The sequence below is a fragment of the Bombina bombina genome, chromosome 8 (genome assembly GCF_027579735.1).
Source record: "Bombina bombina isolate aBomBom1 chromosome 8, aBomBom1.pri, whole genome shotgun sequence".
In the NCBI taxonomy this organism is placed as follows: domain Eukaryota; kingdom Metazoa; phylum Chordata; class Amphibia; order Anura; family Bombinatoridae; genus Bombina; species Bombina bombina.
The window spans coordinates 254,749,201-254,776,912 of NC_069506.1; the positions used below are offsets into that span (position 1 = coordinate 254,749,201).

Here is a 27,712-nt window from a genome sequence, read left to right on the forward strand (position 1 = left end):
GCAAAGAACAGTACTACATAACACAACCTACTTACCATGGGTCCCAGAACATATGTTTGGTTGTTATATTTTGTAAGGGTAATCATGCAGGCCATATAGACCTCCACCGATAGGGTGAGTATGAGTAACAGCTATTAAAATGCGAAGGACATTACTAATTAACACAACATAGTTACCATGGGTCGCAGACCAAGATCAGATGTCTTGTTATATTTTGTATGGGTAATCATCCAGGCCGTATAGACCTCACCAAATAGGGGGAGTTACAGAGATTAAAGTGCTAAGAATGGTAGTACTTAAAACACAACCTCGTTAAAATAGGTAGCAGACCACATGTCTTATTATTATAATTTTTCAGGGTAATCTGGCAGGCCATATAGAACTCCCCCGATAGGGGGGGGGGAACAGGGATTAAAGTGCTAAGAAAAGTACTAATTGACACAAGCTAGTTGGGTCCAAGAACGCATGTTTGATTATTAGAATTTATTAGGGTAATTATATATCTAACAAATCTATCTATTTGTCTTCTATCGATTCTATCAATCTATGTATATCTATCTATCCTATCTATCACTATCAATCTATCTTCTGTCCGGGATGTTTTGAGACAGCCACTTTGGGTAGGTTAGTTGATTTAGACCCATTATGGCTTAAAAGCAGACTCTGCATCAACTATGTAATTTTCCATGGGAGTTTTGCCAGGGATCCCCCTCCAGCATGCAACAGTCCAGGTGTTAGTACCCTTGAAACAACTTTTCCATCACTATTGTGGCCAGAAAGAGTCCTTGTAGGTTTTAAAGTTCGCCTGCCTATTGAATTCAATGGCGGTTCGCGCGTTCGCGAACAATACCGGAAGTTTGAGTCCGCGGTTCGTGAACCGAAAATTTTAGGTTTGCGACATCACTACCCATCATGCGATCATTAGTGGCATTGCAATAGGGGAGCTAGTGGGACCTATGCTGCACGTATATCATCCCTGGCCCCTCTGTATGCTCACAGTGTACAGATAGCCTATGGATTTTCCTTTACAAGTATGGCGGCAGGGTTCCCAAGATGACCGCCACAGTCAGTCCAGTATTCAACCAGCGAGTCCAGTAATTCAGTAGGTAGTCCAATAATTCAACAGGCAAATCTATACAAAAATACTGGACACTTAAAGGGACATAATGCCCATATTCTAAACCACTTGAAAGTGATACAGTGTAACTGTAAAAAGCTCACAAGAAAATAGCACCTGAGCTTTTCAATGTAAAAAAGAAATATATTTTACCTTAAAATATCTTCAGGTCACAATAGTGAGTGCTCTGTGCACAGTTATCTTCAGCTACTGTCAGCTGCATATTTGAAAAAAAAACAGCCAATCAGCTTTGTCAGTGCTAATGTCATTTACTGTGATCTCATAAGATTTTACTGGAATCTCACAAGATTTCATAGTAAACTTCCTTAAACTGAGGAGGGAAATATAATGACTACACATGCCAGATGCACGCTCCCTTGCAAGTCCCAGGACTAGAATCTTGATTGGCTGCTTAAATTACATTTACAATGGGCTGTGGCTACTGAGGACATTTTGAGATTAAAAAAAATCATCCTTTTTTACATAGAGATGTTCAGGTGATATTTTCTAGTAAGCATTTTACAGATATGCTGCTTTGCTCAAGTGCTTCAACATTTAGTCATGTCCTTTGAAATGTCCACTGGGTCTATATTTTAAGGGTGTCCTATGCCTCTCTGCATTACAAATATGATTAAAAAAAGAATTGACACTGCCCATGCAATACTCCATATGATACTTGCAGTCAAGGAGGGTAAAAAAATTAAATACCGGTCGTATGTGTTACTGGTAATCATTATGGAGTCCTCAGGCACTTTTTACCCTGAAAACATGGTGCCTCACTAAGGGTCGTATACTGCATTTTCGTATGGGAAGGAGATGCGGACATTACAAAAGTAGACAATAAAATTTGTTTTTTAAAAATCTTACAAAACAAATAATTGAACCATTCACACAAAAATACACAGGAACAAAAATTTTATTTTTAAGGTGCATCAAAAACAAAACTTCACTAAAAATCGTATTTTATCAAAAATTTAAAATTTGGATGTAAATTACAGAGGAATAAATCATATTAAATATGCACAGTGTACATAGTAATTTAATTACACTGGATATGCAAAAATCACTTAGAAATGTGTACTTTTAAAAGCAAAATACAAAGCGTAATTGTTGCTTTTTTATAAAATCAGCTTAACATGAGCATTCCATGGGCATATATGAAATTGTCTCTCTAATCCCAGCATCATTCTGTAAAGATTTTCAGATTGTGGTGACCCTTTCCAGCGAGCTCCATCAGTTTCAGAAGGAGACACTCGAAGGGACTGCTCCTTTTTTATGATAATTCCACCAATGTTCGGTGAGAAAAACCATATCTGAAATTGTGAGGTTTAGATGATCGGGCCCTTAGAGTTAAACATACTGTATGTATACTACATAATTCCCATAAACTTCCTAATATAAAATTAAAAATACACCCAAATAAATGGATACCTAAGCATCGGGGGCAAGATCACATATGTGGCGCATACTTCAGCGTAACTTCTGAAACCCGCGTTGCCCGTAATTTCCCTTTGCACATCGGGGAATCACATAAACCTCGCCAGCAGTCCATAAAGTGCTGTAAGTCGGATAAAGTAGCGATGTCCAGAAATGTGCGCAAATACAAATTTCTGGAGTCGCCAGTGTCTTAGAAACGTTAGAAACTGCTGGAGCCTAAGAAAAAAAAAAGTTAAATCTCCTGTGAAAGTCTAACATGCCTACCAAAAAAACCATATATCCGCAATCCCCCCACATCACAACTAATAATAAAAGTATTAACCCCTAAACTGACAACCAACCACAACGCAATATGCCTAATTAAACTATTAACCCCTAATCTGCCATTCACCCACATCACGATCTCCCTAATATATGTATTAACCCCTAACCCGCCGATCACCCACATCGCAATTAGCCTAATTAAACTATTAACCCCTAATCCACCATTAACTCACATCACAGTTAACCTAATAAATCTATTAACTCTGAAAAACCACCATTAACCCACATTACAATTAACGTAATTAATCTATTAACCCCTAAACCGCCAAACCCCCACAACGCAATTAACCTATTTAAATTACTAAGCCCCCTAACCTAAATTAACCCCAATTACCTAAATTAAAAAACACTGTTACAATTAAAATTAAAAACCTACTTTAAAAATAAAAAACTAAGTTGATATTAATTTTAAATTACAAAAAATAAAAAAATCTAACATTACAAAAAATAATAAACCACATTTTTAAAAATAAAAAAATCAAACCTAATCCCTATGAAAATAAAAAATCCCCCCAAAATAAAAACACCCCTAATCTAAACTAAACTACCAATAGCTCTTAAAAGGGCTTTTTGTAGTGCATTGCCCTAGGTTAAACAGTTCTTTTACCTTACAAAATACTAAGTCCCCCTCTAACAGTAAAACCCCCACCCACCTAACCCCCCAAAATAAAAAAATACTAAGTCCCCCCTCTAACAGTAAAACCCCCCACCCACAAACCCCATAAAATAAAAAAAACTAACACTAAAAAAATATTAAACTACCCATTGCCCCTAAAGGGGAATTTGTATAGGCATTTTGAACAAGTGTTCAAAATCCCTATTCTAAAAAATACAAAACAAATACAAAAAAAATCCTAACTCTAAACCCCAAATAGGTGATCACCCTTCCTGAAGTCTGGCGGAGAAGGTCCTCTTCCAGTCGCCGGTGAAGTCTTCTTGGAACCGGCGATATCTTCCATCTTCATCAAGGACCAAGCCGGCATGGAGCGGAGATGACCGCAGAACTGAAGACCGGTCACCGCGGAGCCATGGAGCGGGGAGGATCCTCTTCGTATGATCAGTTTAAATATGGTGTCACTTGCATTCCTATTGACTGATTTGAATCTTCAAATTCAAATCAGCCAATAGGATGATAGCTACTGAAATCTTATTGGCTGTTCAAATAGGAATTAGTAATTTAATTACACTGGATATGCAAAAATCACTTAGAAATGTGTACTTTTAAAAGCAAAATACAAAGCGTAATTGTTGCTTTATTTATAAAATCAGCTTAACATGAGCATTCCATGGGCATATATGAAATTGTCTCTCTAATCCCAGCATCATTCTGTAAAGATTTTCAGATTGTGGTGACCCATTCCAGCGAGCTCCATCAGTTTCAGAAGGAGACACTCGAAGGGACTGCTCCTTTTTTATGATAATTCCACCAATGTTCGGTGAGAAAAACCATATCTGAAATTGTGAGGTTTAGATGATCGGGCCCTTAGAGTTAAACATACTGTATGTATACTACATAATTCCCATAAACTTCCTAATATAAAATTAAAAATACACCCAAATAAATGGATACCTAAGCATCGGGGGCAAGATCACATATGTGGCGCATACTTCAGCGTAACTTCTGAAACCCGCGTTGCCCGTAATTTCCCTTTGCACATCGGGGAATCACATAAACCTCGCCAGCAGTCCATAAAGTGCTGTAAGTCGGATAAAGTAGCGATGTCCAGAAATGTGCGCAAATACAAATTTCTGGAGTCGCCAGTGTCTTAGAAACGTTAGAAACTGCTGGAGCCTAAGAAAAAAAAAAGTTAAATCTCCTGTGAAAGTCTAACACGCCTACCAAAAAAACCATATATCCGCAATCCCCCCACATCACAACTAATAATAAAAGTATTAACCCCTAAACTGACAACCAACCACAACGCAATATGCCTAATTAAACTATTAACCCCTAATCTGCCATTCACCCACATCACGATCTCCCTAATATATGTATTAACCCCTAACCCGCCGATCACCCACATCGCAATTAGCCTAATTAAACTATTAACCCCTAATCCACCATTAACTCACATCACAATTAACCTAATAAATCTATTAACTCTGAAAAACCACCATTAACCCACATTACAATTAACGTAATTAATCTATTAACCCCTAAACCGCCAAACCCCCACAACGCAATTAACCTATTTAAATTACTAAGCCCCCTAACCTAAATTAACCCCAATTACCTAAATTAAAAAACACTGTTACAATTAAAATTAAAAACCTACTTTAAAAATAAAAAACTAAGTTGATATTAATTTTAAATTACAAAAAATAAAAAAATCTAACATTACAAAAAATAATAAACCACATTTTTAAAAATAAAAAAATCAAACCTAATCCCTATGAAAATAAAAAATCCCCCCAAAATAAAAACACCCCTAATCTAAACTAAACTACCAATAGCCCTTAAAAGGGCTTTTTGTAGTGCATTGCCCTAGGTTAAACAGTTCTTTTACCTTACAAAATACTAAGTCCCCCTCTAACAGTAAAACCCCCACCCACCTAACCCCCCAAAATAAAAAAATACTAAGTCCCCCCTCTAACAGTAAAACCCCCCCACCCACAAACCCCATAAAATAAAAAAAACTAACACTAAAAAAATATTAAACTACCCATTGCCCCTAAAGGGGAATTTGTATAGGCATTTTGAACAAGTGTTCAAAATCCCTATTCTAAAAAATACAAAAAAAAATACAAAAAAAATCCTAACTCTAAACCCCAAATAGGTGATCACCCTTCCTGAAGTCTGGCGGAGAAGGTCCTCTTCCAGGCGCCGGTGAAGTCTTCTTGGAACCGGCGATATCTTCCATCTTCATCAAGGACCAAGCCGGCATGGAGCGGAGATGACCGCAGAACTGAAGACCGGTCACCGCGGAGCCATGGAGCGGGGAGGATCCTCTTCGTATGATCAGTTTAAATATGGTGTCACTTGCATTCCTATTGACTGATTTGAATCTTCAAATTCAAATCAGCCAATAGGATGATAGCTACTGAAATCTTATTGGCTGTTCAAATAGGAATTAGTAATTTAATTACACTGGATATGCAAAAATCACTTAGAAATGTGTACTTTTAAAAGCAAAATGCAAAGCGTAATTGTTGCTTTATTTATAAAATCAGCTTAACATGAGCATTCCATGGGCATATATGAAATTGTCTCTCTAATCCCAGCATCATTCTGTAAAGATTTTCAGATTGTGGTGACCCTTTCCAGCGAGCTCCATCAGTTTCAGAAGGAGACACTCGAAGGGACTGCTCCTTTTTTATGATAATTCCACCAATGTTCGGTGAGAAAAACCATATCTGAAATTGTGAGGTTTAGATGATCGGGCCCTTAGCGTTAAACATACCGTATGTATACTACATAATTCCCATAAACTTCCTAATATAAAATTAAAAATACACCCAAATAAATGGATACCTAAGCATCGGGGGCAAGATTACATATGTGGCGCATACTTCAGCGTAACTTCTGAAACCCGCGTTGCCCGTAATTTCCCTTTGCACATCGGGGAATCACATAAACCTCGCCAGCAGTCCATAAAGTGCTGTAAGTCGGATAAAGTAGCGATGTCCAGAAATGTGCGCAAATACAAATTTCTGGAGTCGCCAGTGTCTTAGAAACGTTAGAAACTGCTGGAGCCTAAGAAAAAAAAAAGTTAAATCTCCTGTGAAAGTCTAACACGCCTACCAAAAAAACCATATATCCGCAATCCCCCCACATCACAACTAATAATAAAAGTATTAACCCCTAAACTGACAACCAACCACAACGCAATATGCCTAATTAAACTATTAACCCCTAATCTGCCATTCACCCACATCACAATCTCCCTAATATATGTATTAACCCCTAACCCGCCGATCACCCACATCGCAATTAGCCTAATTAAACTATTAACCCCTAATCCACCATTAACTCACATCACAATTAACCTAATAAATCTATTAACTCTGAAAAACCACCATTAACCCACATTACAATTAACGTAATTAATCTATTAACCCCTAAACCGCCAAACCCCCACAACGCAATTAACCTATTTAAATTACTAAGCCCCCTAACCTAAATTAACTCCAATTACCTAAATTAAAAAACACTGTTACAATTAAAATTAAAAACCTACTTTAAAAATAAAAAACTAAGTTGATATTAATTTTAAATTACAAAAAATAAAAAAATCTAACATTACAAAAAATAATAAACCACATTTTTAAAAATAAAAAAATCAAACCTAATCCCTATGAAAATAAAAAATCCCCCCAAAATAAAAACACCCCTAATCTAAACTAAACTACCAATAGCTCTTAAAAGGGCTTTTTGTAGTGCATTGCCCTAGGTTAAACAGTTCTTTTACCTTACAAAATACTAAGTCCCCCTCTAACAGTAAAACCCCCACCCACCTAACCCCCCAAAATAAAAAAATACTAAGTCCCCCCTCTAACAGTAAAACCCCCCACCCACAAACCCCATAAAATAAAAAAAACTAACACTAAAAAAATATTAAACTACCCATTGCCCCTAAAGGGGAATTTGTATAGGCATTTTGAACAAGTGTTCAAAATCCCTATTCTAAAAAATACAAAACAAATACAAAAAAAATCCTAACTCTAAACCCCAAATAGGTGATCACCCTTCCTGAAGTCTGGCGGAGAAGGTCCTCTTCCAGTCGCCGGTGAAGTCTTCTTGGAACCGGCGATATCTTCCATCTTCATCAAGGACCAAGCCGGCATGGAGCGGAGATGACCGCAGAACTGAAGACCGGTCACCGCGGAGCCATGGAGCGGGGAGGATCCTCTTCGTATGATCAGTTTAAATATGGTGTCACTTGCATTCCTATTGACTGATTTGAATCTTCAAATTCAAATCAGCCAATAGGATGATAGCTACTGAAATCTTATTGGCTGTTCAAATAGGAATTAGTAATTTAATTACACTGGATATGCAAAAATCACTTAGAAATGTGTACTTTTAAAAGCAAAATACAAAGCGTAATTGTTGCTTTATTTATAAAATCAGCTTAACATGAGCATTCCATGGGCATATATGAAATTGTCTCTCTAATCCCAGCATCATTCTGTAAAGATTTTCAGATTGTGGTGACCCTTTCCAGCGAGCTCCATCAGTTTCAGAAGGAGACACTCGAAGGGACTGCTCCTTTTTTTTTTTTGAAATATATGTTTTTATTGAATTTTTCAATTGGTTTAATACAGAAAAGAAAACAAATAATCTATTATCACAATACACTCCAACATTTGTAGGATAACAGCATTGGTATTACTTCCTCTTAGACTTTATATTAAACAAAAGAGAGAAAGGAGGAAAGGGAAATGAGAGAAAGAGAAGAAAAGAGATGCAGGTACATTTATGTAGTTTATATCTGTGCGATCCATTGTGTGATTATGTAAATCCTCTTTTACAATTAACTCCATCACCTGTTTAGTATGTTTGACCCATGACACTATCCCCTCTGTTTAACTAATGTTAGCTGGGTCCTGTTCCCAGAAGAATATTACCTCCAGAATGAAGTTTTTTTTCCCTATGTAGCTATAATACATTTTTTCTAGTTTAAGTACCATAGTGACCTCTGATATCCACTGTTCTAGACTAGGAATCTCTAACTTCTTCCATTTTCTAGGGATCAGTCTTTTCGCGCAGGTTATCATGCAGGATAATAATTTCCCTCTATATACACAACCTAAGTTAGGGGTTTGGTTCAGTAATATCATGGAGGGGTTAAGTGTAATGTCTAGTTTTATTACATCTCTAATGTAAGTGTTTATCTGGTCCCAGAAAGGTCTCAGGTTTGGACACGACCACCAGATATGGGTCATGGTTCCTATTTCTCCACAGTGTCTCCAACAAAGAGGCGACACTGACGGAAAAATTTTGCATAATCTATGTGGAGTTAAATACCATCTGGACAGTATTTTGAAATTTAGTTCCACTAAGGTAAGTGAGATAGATGATTTTTTTGTAGAGGTGAACGATTGAGACCACTGTTCTTCAGTAATTTCTAGTTGTAGCTCATGTTCCCATTGTTTTGTGTAGGACGGCTTGGTGTTAAGCGTCTGTTTACTCAATATTGCGTAAATCAAGGAAATATGTGATTTTGTCAAGGAAGTGGATGTGCATAGGTTCTCAAATGGTGTTAGGGCTCTCAGAAGTTCATTCTTTTGTGGGTCTGTCATAACAGAGTGTCTCGTTTGTAAGTATATGTACCACTTGTCAAAGGGTGGGCCTATTTCTTCTTTCAGGTCATGTTGGCTTTTAAACAGGCCTTTTTGTATCAGTGTGTGGATAGGGACATTTACGTAGTTGGGGCAGGAGTTGGTTAAACCCTCCAAATTATCTGGAAAGAAGTATGGGTTGTGGAATATGGGGGATAAGGGGGAGATCTTCGTAGAAAGTGTATTGTGGTCTTTAAGTATTTTATCCCATGTATCTAGAGTGGATTTAATCAGTGGATTGGTCCTTGTCAGATATGGTCTGTGTTTTTTCAGTAGCCAGGGTAAGCTAGACATGTTGGGCGTGTTTATTAATTGTGCCTCCATCTGGACCCACTGTTTTGATGGGTTGTTATGACTCCATGCTACTATCCGTGCTAGGATAGTTGCTAAGTAATAATTCCTAAGGATCGGGACACTCAGTCCCCCGTCTTCTTTGGCAAGGTATAGAGTCTTTCTAGCTACTCTCGGTTTACTGTATGCCCAAATGAATGATTCTATGCGTTTTTGATGGGTGTTAAAGAAGTGTTGGGGTATATCTATAGGCAGCGCTTGGAACAAGTAGAGATATTTGGGTATTATTGACATTTTGATCGCATTTATGCGCCCCATCCATGACAGATGACCCTGTCTGTGCCAGGTGCCTAATAGTTGGTTTATTCCGTCATATAAAGGTGTGAAGTTTTTAGTGTATATCTCCGATGGGTTATCTGGGATGATTGTCCCGAGGTAGGTGACCGACTTGACTATGTCAAATTGTGTATGATCGGTGATGAATTTAGTAGTTGATTCGTCTAGGTTAAGGGGCATTAGCATGGACTTGTCAAGGTTGATCGAGAAGTTAGAAACCTGGTTATAATTTTGAAAGACTTCTAATAATGGGGCAAAGAGGTCTTTGGTTCTGTTAGTGTAAATATAATGTCGTCCGCAAAAAGAAGACATTTTTGAGTATAAGGGCCATAAGTGAAGCCTTTAATATCAGGGTGTGTTCTCACTATAGTCGCCAGAATTTCTACGGTGAGGATAAAAAGGAGAGGTGAGAGGGGGCATCCTTGTCTCGTGCCATTCTTAATTAGGAAGCTATTGGATAAAGTGCCATTGGCTATTACTTTGGCTGAGGGGATGGTGTAGAGAGCTTTAATTCTGTCTATAAATTTGTCAGGGAAGTTGAATTTCGTCAGTGTCGCCCACATGAAGTCCCAGTCAACTCTGTCAAATGCCTTTTCGGCGTCGGTGGAAAGGAATGTCATGGGTATATTATTATCTGTCGCGTGTTGTAGTGTATGTAGTATTCTTGTAGTGTTGTCTTTTGCTTCTCGTCCTTGTATGAAACCCACCTGGTCATTATTAACAATTTGGGGGAGAATGTTGTGTAGTCTTGAGGCTAATAGTTTTGCATAAATTTTCATGTCTATATTGATTAGGGAAATTGGTCGGTAGTTTTGAACTCTGTCAGCCATTTTCCCCGGTTTAGGGATCACAGTAATGGATGCTTCTAAAAGCGGTTGGGAGAATTGTGAGCCATTATCAATGTCTTGATAGAGTGATAGCAATTGTTTTCCACAGTGAAGTTTAAATAGTTGATAAAATTTAGAGGTGAGGCCGTCTGGGCCTGGTGCTTTGCCAGCTGGTAGAGAATTTATGGTGTCTAAAACCTCTTGTAGAGTGATTGGAGTTTCTATATATTCCTTATCCGTGTCGGAGATCATTGGGACTTCTACTTTAGATAGATACTGCTGTATAAGCTCTAGTTTATTGTTAGTGGTCTGGTTATTTAGATTGTATAAAGATCTATAGTATTCTGCGAAGCTTTCAGTGATAGTGTCGTTTTGGTGCTGAGTAGTGCCATCTTGGCCTCTTAGCTTGCGGATGTATGTTTGCAATTTTTTCTTTTTTAATGATCTGGCTAACATTTTCCCTGCTTTGTTGCTTTCGATGAAGAATTTGGCTCTAGTGGTTAGTGCTCGTAGGTGTGCATTATGGGTTAAATGTGTGTTTAGTGCTGTCCTGGCTGCTGTCAAGTCAGATAGTCTCTGGGGAGATTTGGGGTCATGTTTATGTGCCACTTCTGTCCTTTTTAAATTATCTATGAGGGAGAGATATATAGCTGATCTTTGTTTGCGGATTCTATGAGTGTGTTGGATAATTTCACCTCTAATGGTGCATTTGAAAGCTTCCCAATTATTGGTTGTGGATGTGTCCGAAGGGTTGTTATGTAGGAAAAATTCCTCTATACGTCTATCTATCGCCTCTACGACTGTAGCGTCGGTAAATATGTTATCATTAAGTCTCCAGTGGTTTCTCGGTTTGGGTTTGGTTAGCCATGTAAAGGAAGTTAAAACCATGCTATGGTCGGACCATGGGGTGTGCGATATTTTGGAATGTTTAAGATTCGAAAGCATATTTTGGGAACACAGGATATAGTCAATTCTCGAGTAACTGCGTTGTGGGTTGGAGAAGAAAGTGAAATCTTTGGTTTCGGGGTGAGCTACTCGCCATGTGTCAAATAGCGTGGGGATCTGAAGTGTCAAGTAGTTAGTTTTGATATGCCTGATAGGTATATAAGATTTCCCAGAGGAGGTGTCTAGGGCTGGGCATATTGGGAAGTTCAGGTCTCCTCCCAGCAATATCGGTCCTTTTGCAATGTCTAGTAGGGATCTAGTAACTAATCTGAAGAAAGGAGGTGTAGGTCTATTAGGTGCGTATATGTTGGCAATAGTGATAGGTCTATTGTAAAGTAAGCCTGTCAGAATCAAAATCCTGCCCTCTTTATCTCGAAAGGTGTCTAGTAGCTCGAAGGGAATCCCTCGTCTAATTGATGTGCAAACTCCATTTTTCCCGTCTGTACCGGAACTGAGAAAGTGTTGAGTGTAGTATCTATTGGAGATGGTAGGTGTTCTATGTTTTTTGAAGTGAGTTTCTTGTGTCAGTACGATATCTACCTTTTTCTTATAAAAATCGTGGAATGCTATGGATCTCTTTTCCTGGGATAGAAAACCCTTAACATTTTGTGTTGCTATCAAAAAATCTCCTGCAGCCTCATTGGTTGCCATAATTATTCTCTCAATTTAAGTGTGCGTCTGTATGTGGCTTTAAGCTGGGTAATGAGGACTCTTTGTGGATATGTTCGTTCAAGTGGCGTGATAGGATCTGGAGTGTAGAGGAGTGAGAGTTTGTGTGTGAAAAATGTGTGTAAAGTGTTGTGTGTGTGTGGTGGTTCAACTGTGTTTGAATGAAACAACAAAATGCTCTACTATGTAACAAAAGGTAGAGAAAAAATAGTAAAAAAGAAAAATTAGTGAGGAACAAATCACAGAAATAAGGCTATACATTGAAAACTTATACCGTAGGTTGCTGGTCTTGCCTGCATAATAGGTGGACCTAGGTTGTTGAATAAAATTCAGTTAACAAATAACATTCAGTTAAGAATACAAATTTGAAAAGTTTGCAATAACATGGATGTCTAAGGAAACCATCTGAGAAATCGTTAAGAATACAGGTGAGTATTTAAACTTCGGTAAAACAATACCCAACTTTTACAATCAAGTTACCTCCCCCCTTAAATGTGTATTCACAGCTAGCCCCTTCTTATGAACCCAATGGTGATTGACATAGACTATAGGCCGTGTGTTTGGGGTCCTGAAAGAATCGGTTGGCATCTGGCAAGGATATATTTCTTCAGATAATCTTTCAGGGATATAGTTCATAGGTAACCTGTGTTTAACAGTTGCAAAGTCCTATAGTTAGAAAAACTTCCAGAAAGTTCAAATCTAGAAGTAGATCCTCGACTTACTTATGGAAGGTAACATGTGTATATGGTATCTAAGTTTAAGTCTTACCCCAGTTCATAATTTGTCAGCGATGTTCCTGGGTTACCGCAGGAGTGGGTAATTGGCATTTACGTGGGGGTCTCTTTGCTGGTGTTTGCCAATTCTTGCGTTGATCTTTAGGGAGCTGCATAACAGCTTGATGTAGTCGCCCAATTTCTGAGCTTTCAGATGTTAGGGCAGGAACCCCTAATTGTTTGCAGAATTGTGAAGAGTTTAGGGGGTCCTTGCATTCGTATCGTCGACCTTCCTTTTGGACTATGAGGGATACAGGAAAGCCCCATCTATATGGGACCTTAAGGTTTCTCAGGTGGGCAGTTAGCTCATTAAAAGCTTTCCTCTGTTGTAATGTGCGGTAGGATAGGTCTTGGTATATTTGGATTTTCGATCCTTGGTGAATTATGTGTGGTTGTCGCCTGGCAATAGATAGAATCTTTTCTTTATCCTGATAACTTTGGAAACAGACTATGATGTCCCTGGGTGGTTGATCTTCTTGTGGTTTTGGTCTCAGGGACCGGTGTGCCCTTTCAAGGGAGATGTGTTTATCTTCTTCGCTATCAGATGCAAGGAGCATGCCATGAAACATGCCTTGTAGGAAATCTTTTATTTCTGCCCCTGCGACCTCTTCTGGGATGCCTCTAAATCTAAGGTTACAGCGCCTCGTTCTGTTTTCGAGGTCATCCAGCTTATTTTCTAGGTCTTTAATGAGTGTATCATGCTGGGACACTGTATGGGTGATCTCTGTCATATTTATACATATATCTTCGTGTTCGCCTTCTAGTGCTTCGACTCTGGCCCCCAGGTCCGTGATATCTTTTTTAAGGTCAGCACATTCCTGCTTGATGCAACTTTTCACTTGATCAATTAGTATTGCTATATCTTTAATGGTGGCAGGTTGATCTACATCTCTGTCTGTAGCTGAATAAGGTGATTTAGGGGAGCCGGGCTGGGAGATAGAGTACTGCTCTAAATCCTCTTCCTCTGCTAAAGAGTGTTGTGGGGACTTCTTCTTCTCTGCATTCTTAAAGAAGGTGGAGACCGCACTTTGTGTGGTGCTATTGTTTTTCACAAGTTTGTCTGATTTGGGCGGTTTGCGTAGTGCCATTGTGGGTTATTGTTTCGGTACTTATCCCTGTTAGTTGGTCCCCTTGCTGAATTAAAGTCCACTCGAGACCCCTCTGCATGTAAAAATTTATGCACAGATCGTATCGGCAGTGGTGATCTATTGAAGTTATATCTGAGCCTTCCTGTCGTTTTGCGGTGTTGGGTTGTCTCCTATAAAGTTATGCAGGCATTGTAGGTAATGTGAGGCGCTGTGTGTATGGAGTCAAGCAGCTTGTAGGCCTTTACATAGCGTGTGTGTTGCGCAGTATCGCAATATCAGATCTTGTGTTGTACTCACGTTAGGCCATCTGTTCTGTGTTGCCGATTCTCAGTTATGCCCCGAGGGTCTTACATTGCCAGGTCTTATATCTGTGCTTGTGGGTTACATAACATCCAGCTGTGGTTTAAGCCTTGAGAGTCCGCTCCGTTGTAGCGTGGATGCGAGGGCCTTCCTATTAGGATTCAAGGCTTGCATGAGTTGCGACCTGGGTTCTCGATAAAAAGTTGTCCGGTTGGTTCCTGTGGACTTTGACAATCCGGTGCACGATCAAATAGCTAGTTTGCTCGAGCAGAACCTGTTTTATCACGATTTGCCTTATCTCTGCGTGAGGAGCTCTAACGACTTGCAGCCATCTTGGTTGCCTGCCGGCTCCGCCCTCCCGGGACTGCTCCTTTTTTATGATAATTCCACCAATGTTCGGTGAGAAAAACCATATCTGAAATTGTGAGGTTTAGATGATCGGGCCCTTAGAGTTAAACATACTGTATGTATACTACATAATTCCCATAAACTTCCTAATATAAAATTAAAAATACACCCAAATAAATGGATACCTAAGCATCGGGGGCAAGATTACATATGTGGCGCATACTTCAGCGTAACTTCTGAAACCCGCGTTGCCCGTAATTTCCCTTTGCACATCGGGGAATCACATAAACCTCGCCAGCAGTCCATAAAGTGCTGTAAGTCGGATAAAGTAGCGATGTCCAGAAATGTGCGCAAATACAAATTTCTGGAGTCGCCAGTGTCTTAGAAACGTTAGAAACTGCTGGAGCCTAAGAAAAAAAAAAGTTAAATCTCCTGTGAAAGTCTAACACGCCTACCAAAAAAACCATATATCCGCAATCCCCCCACATCACAACTAATAATAAAAGTATTAACCCCTAAACTGACAACCAACCACAACGCAATATGCCTAATTAAACTATTAACCCCTAATCTGCCATTCACCCACATCACAATCTCCCTAATATATGTATTAACCCCTAACCCGCCGATCACCCACATCGCAATTAGCCTAATTAAACTATTAACCCCTAATCCACCATTAACTCACATCACAATTAACCTAATAAATCTATTAACTCTGAAAAACCACCATTAACCCACATTACAATTAACGTAATTAATCTATTAACCCCTAAACCGCCAAACCCCCACAACGCAATTAACCTATTTAAATTACTAAGCCCCCTAACCTAAATTAACCCCAATTACCTAAATTAAAAAACACTGTTACAATTAAAATTAAAAACCTACTTTAAAAATAAAAAACTAAGTTGATATTAATTTTAAATTACAAAAAATAAAAAAATCTAACATTACAAAAAATAATAAACCACATTTTTAAAAATAAAAAAATCAAACCTAATCCCTATGAAAATAAAAAATCCCCCCAAAATAAAAACACCCCTAATCTAAACTAAACTACCAATAGCTCTTAAAAGGGCTTTTTGTAGTGCATTGCCCTAGGTTAAACAGTTCTTTTACCTTACAAAATACTAAGTCCCCCTCTAACAGTAAAACCCCCACCCACCTAACCCCCCAAAATAAAAAAATACTAAGTCCCCCCTCTAACAGTAAAACCCCCCACCCACAAACCCCATAAAATAAAAAAAACTAACACTAAAAAAATATTAAACTACCCATTGCCCCTAAAGGGGAATTTGTATAGGCATTTTGAACAAGTGTTCAAAATCCCTATTCTAAAAAATACAAAACAAATACAAAAAAAATCCTAACTCTAAACCCCAAATAGGTGATCACCCTTCCTGAAGTTTGGCGGAGAAGGTCCTCTTCCAGGCGCCGGTGAAGTCTTCTTGGAACCGGCGATATCTTCCATCTTCATCAAGGACCAAGCCGGCATGGAGCGGAGATGACCGCAGAACTGAAGACCGGTCACCGCGGAGCCATGGAGCGGGGAGGATCCTCTTCGTATGATTAGTTTAAATATGGTGTCACTTGCATTCCTATTGACTGATTTGAATCTTCAAATTCAAATCAGCCAATAGGATGATAGCTACTGAAATCTTATTGGCTGTTCAAATAGGAATGCAAGTGACGCCATATTTAAACGCTTAACTTGCATTCAATATTCAGTGTACGGCGGTGATCGTACGAAGAGGATCCACCACGTTTCATGGCTCTGTGGTCGCCGGTATTCAGTTCCACTGTCATCGACGCTCAGCGTCGGCTTGGTCCTGAATGAAGATAGAAGCTGTCGCCGGTCCCAAGAAGACTTCACTGCCGCCTGGAAGAGGACCTTCTCCGCCAAACTTCAGGAACGGTGAGTACCTATTTGGGACTTAGAGTTAGGATTTTTTTTTTTTTTTTAAGATTAGGGATTTTGGGCACTTGTAAAAAAGCTGAATGCCCTTTTAAGGGCAATGCCCATACAAATGCCCCTTTAGGGGCAATGGGTAGTTCAGGATTTTTTTGTGTTAGTTTTTTTATTTTATGGGTTTGTGGGTGGGGGGGGTTTACTGTTAGAGGGGGGACTTAGTATTTTTTTAATGCAAAATAGCTGTTTAATTTAGGGCAATGGCTTACAAAGAGCCCTTTAAAGGGCTATTGGTAGTTTAGTATTAGATTGGGGGGGTTATTTTGGGGGGTCTTTTTTATTTTCATACGGATTAAGTTTAATTTTTTTATTTTTAATAATTTGGTTTATTATTTTCTGTAATGTTAGACTTTTTTATTTTTGTAATTTTAGATTACAAAGAGTTAGAATTTTTTTTTTAAGATTAGGGATTTTGGGCACTTGTAAAAGAGCTGAATGCCCTTTTAAGTGCAATGCCCATACAAATGCTCCTTTAGGGGCAATGGGTAGTTTAGGATTTTTTAGTGTTAGTTTTTTTATTTTATGGGGTTTGTGGGTGGGGGTTTTACTGTTAGAGGGGGGACTTAGTATTTTTTTTAATGCAAAAGAGCTGTTTAATTTAGGGCAATGCCCTACAAAAAGCCATTTTTATTATTGGTAGTTTAGTATTAGATTAGGGGGGGTTATTTTGGTGATCTTTTTTATTTTCATAGGGATTAGGTTTAATTTTTTTATTTTTAATAATTTGGTTTATTATTTTATGTAATGTTAGACTTTTTATTTTTGTAATTTTAGATTATTTTAATTTAATCTTAGGTTGTTTTTTTTTTCTTAAAGTACTGTTAGGATTTTTTATTTTAATTGTAATTTAGTATTTTATTATTTTTTGTAATTTGGGGTTAATTTAGGGGGTATTAGATTAGCGGGGTTAGTAATTAAATTAGGTTTATTGCGATGTGGGGGTTTGGCGGTTTAGGGGTTAATAGATTAATTAGGTTTATTGCGATGTGGGTGAATGGCGGATTAGGGGCTAATATATTTATTAGGTTTATTGCGATGTGGGGGAATGACGGATTAGGGGTTAATACATTTATTATTTTTATTGCGATGTGGGGGAATGACGGATTAGGGGTTAATACATTTATTAGGTTTATTGCAATGTGGGTTAATGGCGGATTAGGGGTTAATAGTTTTATTAGTTTTCATAGTGGGGTTTGGCGGTTGACAGGTAGATAGAAATTGCGCATGCGTTAGGTCTTAGTTAATATTTTCAGCCAGTTATGGGAGTTACGGTGCTCACATTTTCAGCGCAAGGCTTGCTGAGCCTGCCTATATGTGGCGAGGTGAAAATGGAGTACCGCTGAATATGTCATACCGATTTGCAACGCGATTCTATGTTAGCTTATGAGAGTAAAAATTGCGGGCGACAGGGGAAATATATGCGCTGCATTTATATGCTGCTCCGTATATGTGATAGCAAAACCGCATAAAAAACGGCGACGCTGCATATGTAATCTTGCCCCAGGTGGTGATATTGTGAGTGGAAGAAAAAGAAAACCAAGTTTAATATTTAGTCCGTTATACAGACCTTTCTTGCTAAAACTTCAGATGGGTAAAGGGTAACCCCTGGGACAACAAACAGTAAGTCTTCCAGGTAATGCACCTGGAGGTACACAGCAATTTATTTTTTTTAACTATGAAAGACACAGGTAAATTAAATTAAATTAAAAAAACACCAACCTAGCAGGTGATGATATTCCAGGTGGATCTGCAAAGGTCTAAAAGCTGATCACCCAGCCTCACCAGTACTACCTACTGAACCAAAGATACAGGATTGAGCACAACTCTTTCTTAATACCTTAAAGGGACAGTCAAGTATAAATTAAACTTTCATTATTCAGATAGGACTTTTAATTTTAATCGACTTCCCAATTTACTTTTATCATCAAATTTGCTTTTTTCTCTTGGTATTCTTAGTTTAAACTAAACATAGGTAGGCTCATATGCTAATTTCTAAGCCTTTGAGGGCTGCCTCTTATCACCTGCTTTTTAAATCTCTTTTCAACACAAAGAGACAGAAAGTACACATGGGCTATATAGATAACACTGTGTTCAGGCACAGGGGGTTATTTAAGATCTAGCACAAAGCAATGCTAAATTTAAGACAATAGATAATAAACAGTCACAGTCATGTGATCAGGGGGCTGGAAGAAGGTTCCTAGATACAAGGTAATCACAGAGGTAAAAAGTTTATTAATATAACTGTGTTGGTTATGCAAAACTGGGGAATGAGTAATAAAGGGATTATCTATCTTTTAAAACAATAGCAATTCTATGGTTGACTGTCCCTTTAACTGATTAAAAGACCTCTAGGAATAAAAGGAAGTTTTATCAAACATATTTTAGCCAACTTTTTTAATACGCAAAAGGCAGAAACCTTGCCTCCCCAATCTCGTCATTTACCATACAGGATTAGTGACAGGCTGGATAAACAGATGAAGCTTGACTTGGATTTAAAATTTATTTAAAATGTGGTTAAAACCAAATAAAAACTGGACGCGGTTTACAAGTACACCTTGCTTCCTCAAAGCAGTAATCCTGTATGGTAAATGGTGTTTGCTGTGATATTTGGTGATAGATTGCAGTGACCGGTGTGAGCTAGCTGGGGAGCTCTTTAGGACCCAGACTACACTATTTTGCACTTTGCGATAAGTGTTGCTACTCTGTGAGTATTCTGCGCAAAAGGGGTTTCATCACCTGTGGGATTTTACCCTGAGTTACTATGCCATTGAAGCTCCTTCTTTTTTTCTTTTTTTCTTCAAGTATGTGTATGAGTGTTTTTTTCACTGAGTTCATATATAATAAATTACAAAGTGTTTTACTTACACATGACTGCTAGTCCCATAGATTTATTGACTTTTCCATGCTCATTTTCTGCAGCACAAATGTATATCCCATCATGATTGTAGGTTACATATTCCAGCTCTAGAGTCAAGTTTGCGGTATAGTCTTCCTTTAAGAGTGTGAACTCTTTATACCACATGACCCGTGACACAGGATTGCTATCTACCACACATACAAACATGACATGAGTTCCTTCTGTGGTTTCAATAGGCGTGTTGATATCAACAATCCGAGGAGCATCTGTACCAAAGGCAAAGTAACAATTATTGTACTAAATAGTGCTGGAGAAAAAAAACATTAATATACCATAACATATAGGGGCATTCATTTGGCCAGAAAACATGAGAACCTTTAATGAAATGTAAAACATATGACATTATGTTGTATATAACTATCACACAAGTATTCAGACCTCAAGAAATTAAAGAAAATATTGACTATACTAAAGATCAAAAAACACAAAATAGAGAGCACACAGAAACTCCATATAGTGCAGTATTTAATTATAAAAGTTCATAAGATATATATATAAAATGTGTTCCCCTTAGGGACTCTACTTACAGATAACCTCAAGCATTATGAGGTATGATCAGCGTGTGTGTATTGATGTTATCTAAGTCTGTCTCCACCGATCCTGTTTATAGCATCCTCCGTATATTTGATTATATGCAGAGTTAGGCAGGATCCACTGGATTTGTTCACACTCTTCCGAGGCCAGTTCACGTTGGTAGCATAAGTATGCAAAAAGTCATTTTAGCTTATATTGCAAGCCCCTTCAATAAACAACTTAGTGCTCATTTCCATTGAGCCGTAAAAAATGGAGCCGTAAACTACCAAAGTTGCCGACAGCTAAAAGTAGTTTATGGCTCCAATTTAGTACCGTGTTTCCACTGAAATATTTTGTGCAGTGCGTGCAGTCGCTCTTTGTGTGTAGGTGTAAGATAATGTTGTTAATGCATCTTACAATACATATGTATATATTTAATTCCAATAATTACAATTACATAATACATATGCTTTACAGAAAAGGATACACAACTGTCCAATATTTTTGACATTATTATAATCAGGTATTACAGTAACGATATACCTATATTTTTCCAAGTGTTTACTCTCTCACGAATGTACATTAAGTAATATTATAGCCCAATCTCTTTCAGAATATGTTCTATGCCAATTTGTGTTTTTAAATTGTATGTGAAATTGTGTTTTTAAGCGTTGAAATAAAAGTTAGATTTTAATCAAGGCATTACGTCGCCCCACACTTACTACATTCCTACTCCAGGTCTTTAACCATACACAGGGGATAGGAAGTGCTAAATATATGCATCCTATGCCGAGCCACAAATCTAGATTTTTGGCTCAAGTTTTTCTGTAGCTCCAAACTAAGGCCTTGCTTACATTGAGTCGTAATTCAGTTTGCGTGCACTCGCAAACCGATAAATATGCTGTCGGAAGCAATATCGTTTATCGACTGTTTCCAATGGCGCGTTATACCTCAATATCGGCAGCCGGACTTCGGCTGCCGAAAAGATCTTCGCGTCCCATAGAAAGTAATAGAAGCCGTTAATCGATAAATTATACCAGGTTTCCAATGAAAGCGCTAACCGTTAATACATTGTCGGAGGCTGTCGATACATTGAGAAATATTACCCCCAGCTCAACTAGGTGTAAAAGAGGAAAATTGTGCTTTTTGAGACCTATTTTCTATTGAAATTATAAAACTTGCAAATAATGCAAGTGTTTTAATGTAGAAATAAATTGTTATAAGTAATATTTATTGTTGTCTCATGTATAGAAATAGTTGAACTTATATTCTAATAGAAATATCAGTATATATTTAAATATAATAATATATGCAAGAACATATCTACAGAATGCAAACTAGACCTATGCCTAGGGCAGCAATAAATATTACTTATATTTATGAAGTGTTAAATATAATTATATTAGAAAATAGTATTTGATTATTAAAAATATGGATAAGTGTTTTTTTATTTTTCTTGAGAGGTGATCACCGGTAAGGAGCACGGACATTAAACGTAAATTCTATAGTGTAAGGTTGGGTTACCTTAGCAACTAATTGATTTTCAAGAAATCTGACACAACGTTAACTTACAGCTACACGAAAAGAGCGACTGCACGCTATCTGCAAAATATTTCAATGGAAACCTGGTACTAAAATGGAGCCGTAAATTACTTTTAGCTGTCGGCCGCTTCGGTAGCTTACGGCTCCATTTTTAACGACTCAATGGAAGCAAGGCCTAAGTTGTTTATTGAAGCAGCTTGCAATATAGCCTGAAAGGACATTTTGCACATCTATGTTACCAATGTGAACGTGTTTGGGAAGAAGAGTGTAATCCCATGGTGCCTGTCTCACTCTGGATATAATTCAAACATAAGGAGGATGCTATAAACAGGACTGGTGGAGACAGGTCCAGATAACATCTATACACATTATTATTATCATTTATTTGTATAGCGCCACAAAATCTATACACACACGCTTATCATACTTCATAATGTTTGAAGTTATCTTTGTGAGTATAGTCCCTACGGGAACACAATTGTTTTTATATATCTCTCATTAACTTATATAATTAAATACTGCACTATATGGAGATTCTTTGTGCTGTCTATTTTGTGTTTTTTAGATAATTGCTATTATCCTGGTAGATACCGGGATTGGGGTTGAAAGAGAAACCGTTACTCTGATTTATCTACAGTCTTTACATTTATAGTGTGTGGAGTGAAGGAGCTCAAATATTTCTTTAAACTAATAATCAAAAGTATTATGATTATATGGTATTATTTCCACCCGTATACTAAGGATTAAAGTATCCTTTATTTGTTTATCAGTCAAAACAATTTTCTGACCTACTGAATCAATAATGATGGGACAATGTCAGAATTGTTATGGTTGGGTTTTAGAATTGTTCCCTTTGACATTTTATATACTATTCAAATACTGTATTTATATAGAAAAAGTTAGAAAATTAAATGTTAACATTAGGATATGGAATTTTATTTTTAAACATTACAATTGATTATTGATTCCCATAAACGTACTTTAAAGTGTACGAGAATATTAACACTTGAATCTTCATATTTTAATGTTTTCAAACAACAAAAATATGAATTAATGAATGTGTGACAAATATGGCCAATATTAATATTTTTAACAATGGTGTGAAAACATTTTTGACCCTTATGCAGCAAGTCTAGTTCACAATTATGAATCTAATTTGAAATAAATTAGCTTTAATCTCTGATTTATGGCTCATCGTTGTTTATGTTATGTAGAATTATGACTATTTTTTCCAAGAAAGGGAGCAACCCTAGTTCAAACCCAAAAATGGCACATGGACGTAGCATCCAGTTTATGGCTATGACAGATTGACTAATTTATCCATCTCTTCTGGTGGGGAATAGTATGGAAGAGAGCTGTGGTTACACAAATTGGGCACAGTAGTATATCAAAAGATAAACCACATTTTATTATTATCTATCCTTCAGTCATGTGGATGCATATGTCTCTTTAACAAATGTTGCTCTCTTTGTTATATTTATACAAATAAATTATATATCATTTTTAAGTGAGGTATTCTATGAGTCTCGAGATAAGAATCAATAGTTTAGAAGTATCCAGTTTTCACTTACACTTGACATCCATTGTAACAAACCCTTTATACTCCATGTCACTGCCCGAATAGCTGACTTTGCAGCCCAGTCTCTGTCCATGGTTTCTATATGAAGGTAGAAACTTTAGAGTAGACAGGTATGTCCAAGCCCCACTGCTATCTTCCAGTCTTGCATAAACTGAATGGTGTTCTAGTCCTTCAATTTCAACCCATGTTACACTGGGCTTCATGTCAGGACAGTTATCTGGGACAAGGCACGTTAGCTCTGCTTCAGATCCTGATACAATTTCTTGGGGAGGAACTACAAAAGGCTCATCTATAAAATAAATATACACATAAAATAAATCAATAAACAATAGGGGAGTGAAACATACAAAAAAAATACAAGAAAAATATTTCACAAATATTATTTGGTTTAATAAATCTCAAGATAAAATCATTTTTAACAAAAAAAAAGAGCAAAACCAGAGCCATTGGTGATTTTGTCTGGAGTAATTTTATAAAAATAATCTTTACAGAAGGGGTTTTTTATTCATGGAACAGACTTCCAAAAGAAGGTGGTAAGATTCAGTTGCCTAGAATATGCAGTAGACATATGTCTGAGACCTAATTAAACATGGGTATACTTTATTAATGGGCACACTTTACTGTTTCTTATCTACTATCACAATGTATGTTTCTATGTTCTGTGGAGCTGTATGATTCACTGGATTAACATGGCTATAATAATTTGTGATTGTGTCTGTGTAAAACAAAATTATTGCTAAAATCATTATATTTTTATTATTTATTTTTTGCTTTGTCATGAAGCAAGCTTGAAACCAGGAACCAGGGCATCAAAGATTACATTACTTTCTTCCCCTATTACAGCCATCTCAGAGTGTCTTAGAATATTTGTTATTTTGCTCCCTTTGCCCTTAAAAGAACAGTAAACACCTTGTAATTACAGAATATCAGCAGAGTCAAAATGTTATTAGAACAGATTAACACCTTTTTTTCACCAAGGCTTTTTTAATGGTCAAACTACACCCACTGCTTTCTTTATTCAGTGGAGCCAATTTGGACTTGAGCCTGGAGAACATAGGGCTTGCCAGTGTAATTATTTTAAGGGGACACTGAACCCAATTTTTTTCTTTTGTGATTCAGATAGAGCATGCAATTTAAGCAACTTTCTAATTTACTCCTATTATCAATTTTTCTTCGTTCTCTTGCTATCTTTATTTGAAAAAGAAAGTCCAGAACCTTGGACATCACTTGTTTATTGGTGGATGAATGTATCCACCAATCAGCAAGAACAACCCAGGTCGTTCACCAAAATGGGCCGGCATCTAAACTTACATTCTTGCTTTTCAAATAAAGATGCCAAAAGAATGAAGAACATTTTCTAATAGGAGTAAATTAGAAAGTTGCTTAACATTGCATGCTCTATCTAAATCACAAAAGAAAAAAATTGGGTTCAGTGTCCCTTTAACAACATCTTCATTGTGTGGCTTCAGCAGAAATGATAAGATAACAAACATCAAATTAGGGAAATATATTTGGTAAGGTTAGGCTTGTGAACCCTGCTATGAGCTCTTTCAGATTTCAGGACTGGAAAAATCCATTATTTTGTGTACTGTATATCACAAAGTTGTTGCATAATTAAAAGCACAGACATGAAACCCCAAATTTTTCATTCATGGTTTAGATAGAGCATACATTTGTAAACAACTTTCTTGTTTACTTCTGTTATCACTTTTGCTTCATTCTCTTGGTATCCTTTCTTGAAGGAGCAGCAATGCACTACTGGTTGCTAGCTGAATACATTGGTAAGCCAATCACAAGAGGCATATATGTGCACCCACCAATAAGCAGTTAGCTCCCAGCTCTAAGCCTACCTAGATATGCTTTTCAACAAAGGATACCAAAAGAATGAAGCATACTAGATAAAAGAAGGGAATTGGAATGTTGTTTAAAACTGTATGCTCTATCTGAATCATAAAATAAACATTTTGGGTTTCATGTTCCTTTAAGCATTTTATATTACCATCTTAAAGTGAAGGTCAATTTAGATGAATTGGTGCCCGGTTTTTAATAAACCTATTAAAAACAAGGGCACTTTAATTCATCAAAATTGACATTTCACTCATTTTCTTCAAAAACTTACCTTTTAATCCTGACAGCCGCTCCAGCAATTTCCCCGGCCTACGGAAGCCTCTTCATACGTCAGAAATGATGTATCCGGCTTCCTCCAACCACAGCTTTCCCCCAGGGGAATCATGGCCTGAGGCAACGCCGTGATTGGAGGAAGCCAGATTCGTCATTTTGGACCCGTGAAGAGGGCTTGTGATGGGCGGAGGAAGCGCTGCAGCGGCAGTCAGGATTAATAGGTAAGTTTTTGAAGAAAATGAGTGAAATGTCAATTTTGATGAATTAAAGTGCCCTTGTTTTTAATAGGATCATTAAAAAACGGGCACTGATTTATCTAAATTGACCTTCACTTTAAAGTGTTTGCTGTCCCTTAAGGTAGCTCCAAGCTTAAATCATGCCCTTGTAGGACAGCCCTGTTGACAGTGCACAAATATAATTACATAATATGATACTTACCTAGTATATGCAGGTTGGCGTGCTCTGAAAACGTGTATTGGTTATAACCACCCAGGTCAGCCCTGAAATAATATTTTCCCTGCAGTTCCAGGCTAACTTTATCGATCTGTATTGTACAGTTATTCTCCTGCAGGTCACCCAGAAGCTTTGTGCGCCCCATGTAAAGTTCATGAGCGGTGTTTGTCTTGGATTTCAGAACCACAGGAGGGAAGTTTTTGGGATATGGGCTGTTAAAGTACCAGATTCCATGTACCACTGAAGGCCGAAGGTCATCGGGGTAATCAAACCTACAGGGAATAGCCACACATGTCTCGCTGAAGGCAGAAATAGTTTGTGGCATCCAGGCGCCCCACTGCCTACTGGAAACACCTGGAATGAAAGTATATATGTAGCATAAGGACAAGAATGTGATAAGATAAAGTGATATTACCACCAGAAATTGTATTTTAATATGCAACATTTTATTATAAGTTTTCAGTATTTCATATCATTCTAATGTGTACAAAATGTTGGTAAAAAAAAATCCTGTTTATCTATGCTCACTTGATAAAAGGTTTTTTTGCAGGTCTGTTTTGGATTGTTTGGAATCCATTCAATGCTTTTAACCTGGCCGGATAAAATGGCAAGCAGATTTTTATGGCACTTATTTAAAGGGACAGTATACACCAATTTTCATCTAACTGCATGTAATATACATTACTATGAAGAAGAATATGCACAGATACTGATCTAAAAATCCAGTATAAAACCTTTTAAAAACTTACTTAGAAGCTTCCAGTTTAGCACTGTTGAAAAGGTTAGGCTGGGACACCCACTGAAATGGTCTGGAAAGCAAAAGGAGCAGACAGTCCCCCCCCTCCCCTGCATATGAAAAGACTCTTTACACAAACAGGAGCAAGCTGGATTTGGTAGACAACAGTCTGCTTCTAAAACTTTGGAGCTTGGTTAGGAGTCTGAAAATCAGTGCAATGTTATTTAAAAATAAGCAAAACTATACATTGTTACAAAAAAAATCTGTATGGGCTTTATAAATGGATCATCTACAAAACATTTATGCAAAGGAAAATCTAGTGTACAATGTCCCTTTAAGTTGTTATTGAGCTGATAAGAACAAAATAAGGAAAACTGGTCATTAATAAGCAATCAAAACTCGGTGGACTTTCATTTAATCTTATCTATAAATGGTGATAAGTCGGAAATAAAAATATGTCAATTTATAAATCTTTTAATCAGATCTGATTTGTTCAGTTTCTCCCGGTGTAGTTATGTTTTACACTTAATTGTATTCTATTGTCATTTTACAGTGAAATATATAAGCAGTAACAATACATATTCATCTAGTGTATTTTATACTTTACAGGTTTTCTTTTATAATGAACATTTAATAATCTCATTTATTATTAAACTTTCCAAGTATGTATTTGCAGTGTATAAAGGTACAGTAAAGTCAAAATTAAAGGTTTATGATTCAGATAGAGCATGTGATTGTAAACAACTTTCCAAATTACTTGTATTATCTCATTTGCTCCTGAGTTGCTTAGAGCAGCTTAGGAGCAGCACTGCACTGCTGGGAGCTGGCTGCTAATTGGTGGCTGTGCATATATGCCTCTTATCATAGGCTCACCCTAGGTTTTGAGCTAGCTTCTAGTAATGCATTGTCGTTCCTTCAACAAAGGATATCAACAGAATGATGCAAATTTGATCATGGAAGTAAATTGGAAAGATGTTTAAAATTGCATGTTCTATCTGGCTCATTAAAGTAAAAAAATGGGTTTCATGCCATTTTAACTAAGCAGGATTCCAACTTTTCTCATTCCTACACTCGGTTCTTTCTATACATCAGTACAGGTTGTGATTGGCCTCTCAAAATTCATTTTTAACTAAAATGAGGAT

General features: G+C 37.3%; 1 protein-coding gene across 2 annotated transcripts in view; it reads right to left on the reverse strand.

The window, feature by feature from the left end:
• Positions 1 to 27,712, reverse strand: part of MAG (myelin associated glycoprotein) — a 245,553-nt gene that overhangs the window by 79,675 nt on the left and 138,166 nt on the right. For both annotated transcript variants that reach the window (XM_053691254.1, XM_053691255.1), the window contains exons 4-6: positions 25,820 to 26,188; positions 23,253 to 23,549; positions 19,575 to 19,832 (exon numbers count right to left, since the gene is read on the reverse strand). In XM_053691254.1, coding sequence (XP_053547229.1) covers positions 19,575 to 19,832; positions 23,253 to 23,549; positions 25,820 to 26,188 — 924 coding nt within the window. The remainder of the gene's footprint in view (positions 1 to 19,574; positions 19,833 to 23,252; positions 23,550 to 25,819; positions 26,189 to 27,712) is intronic.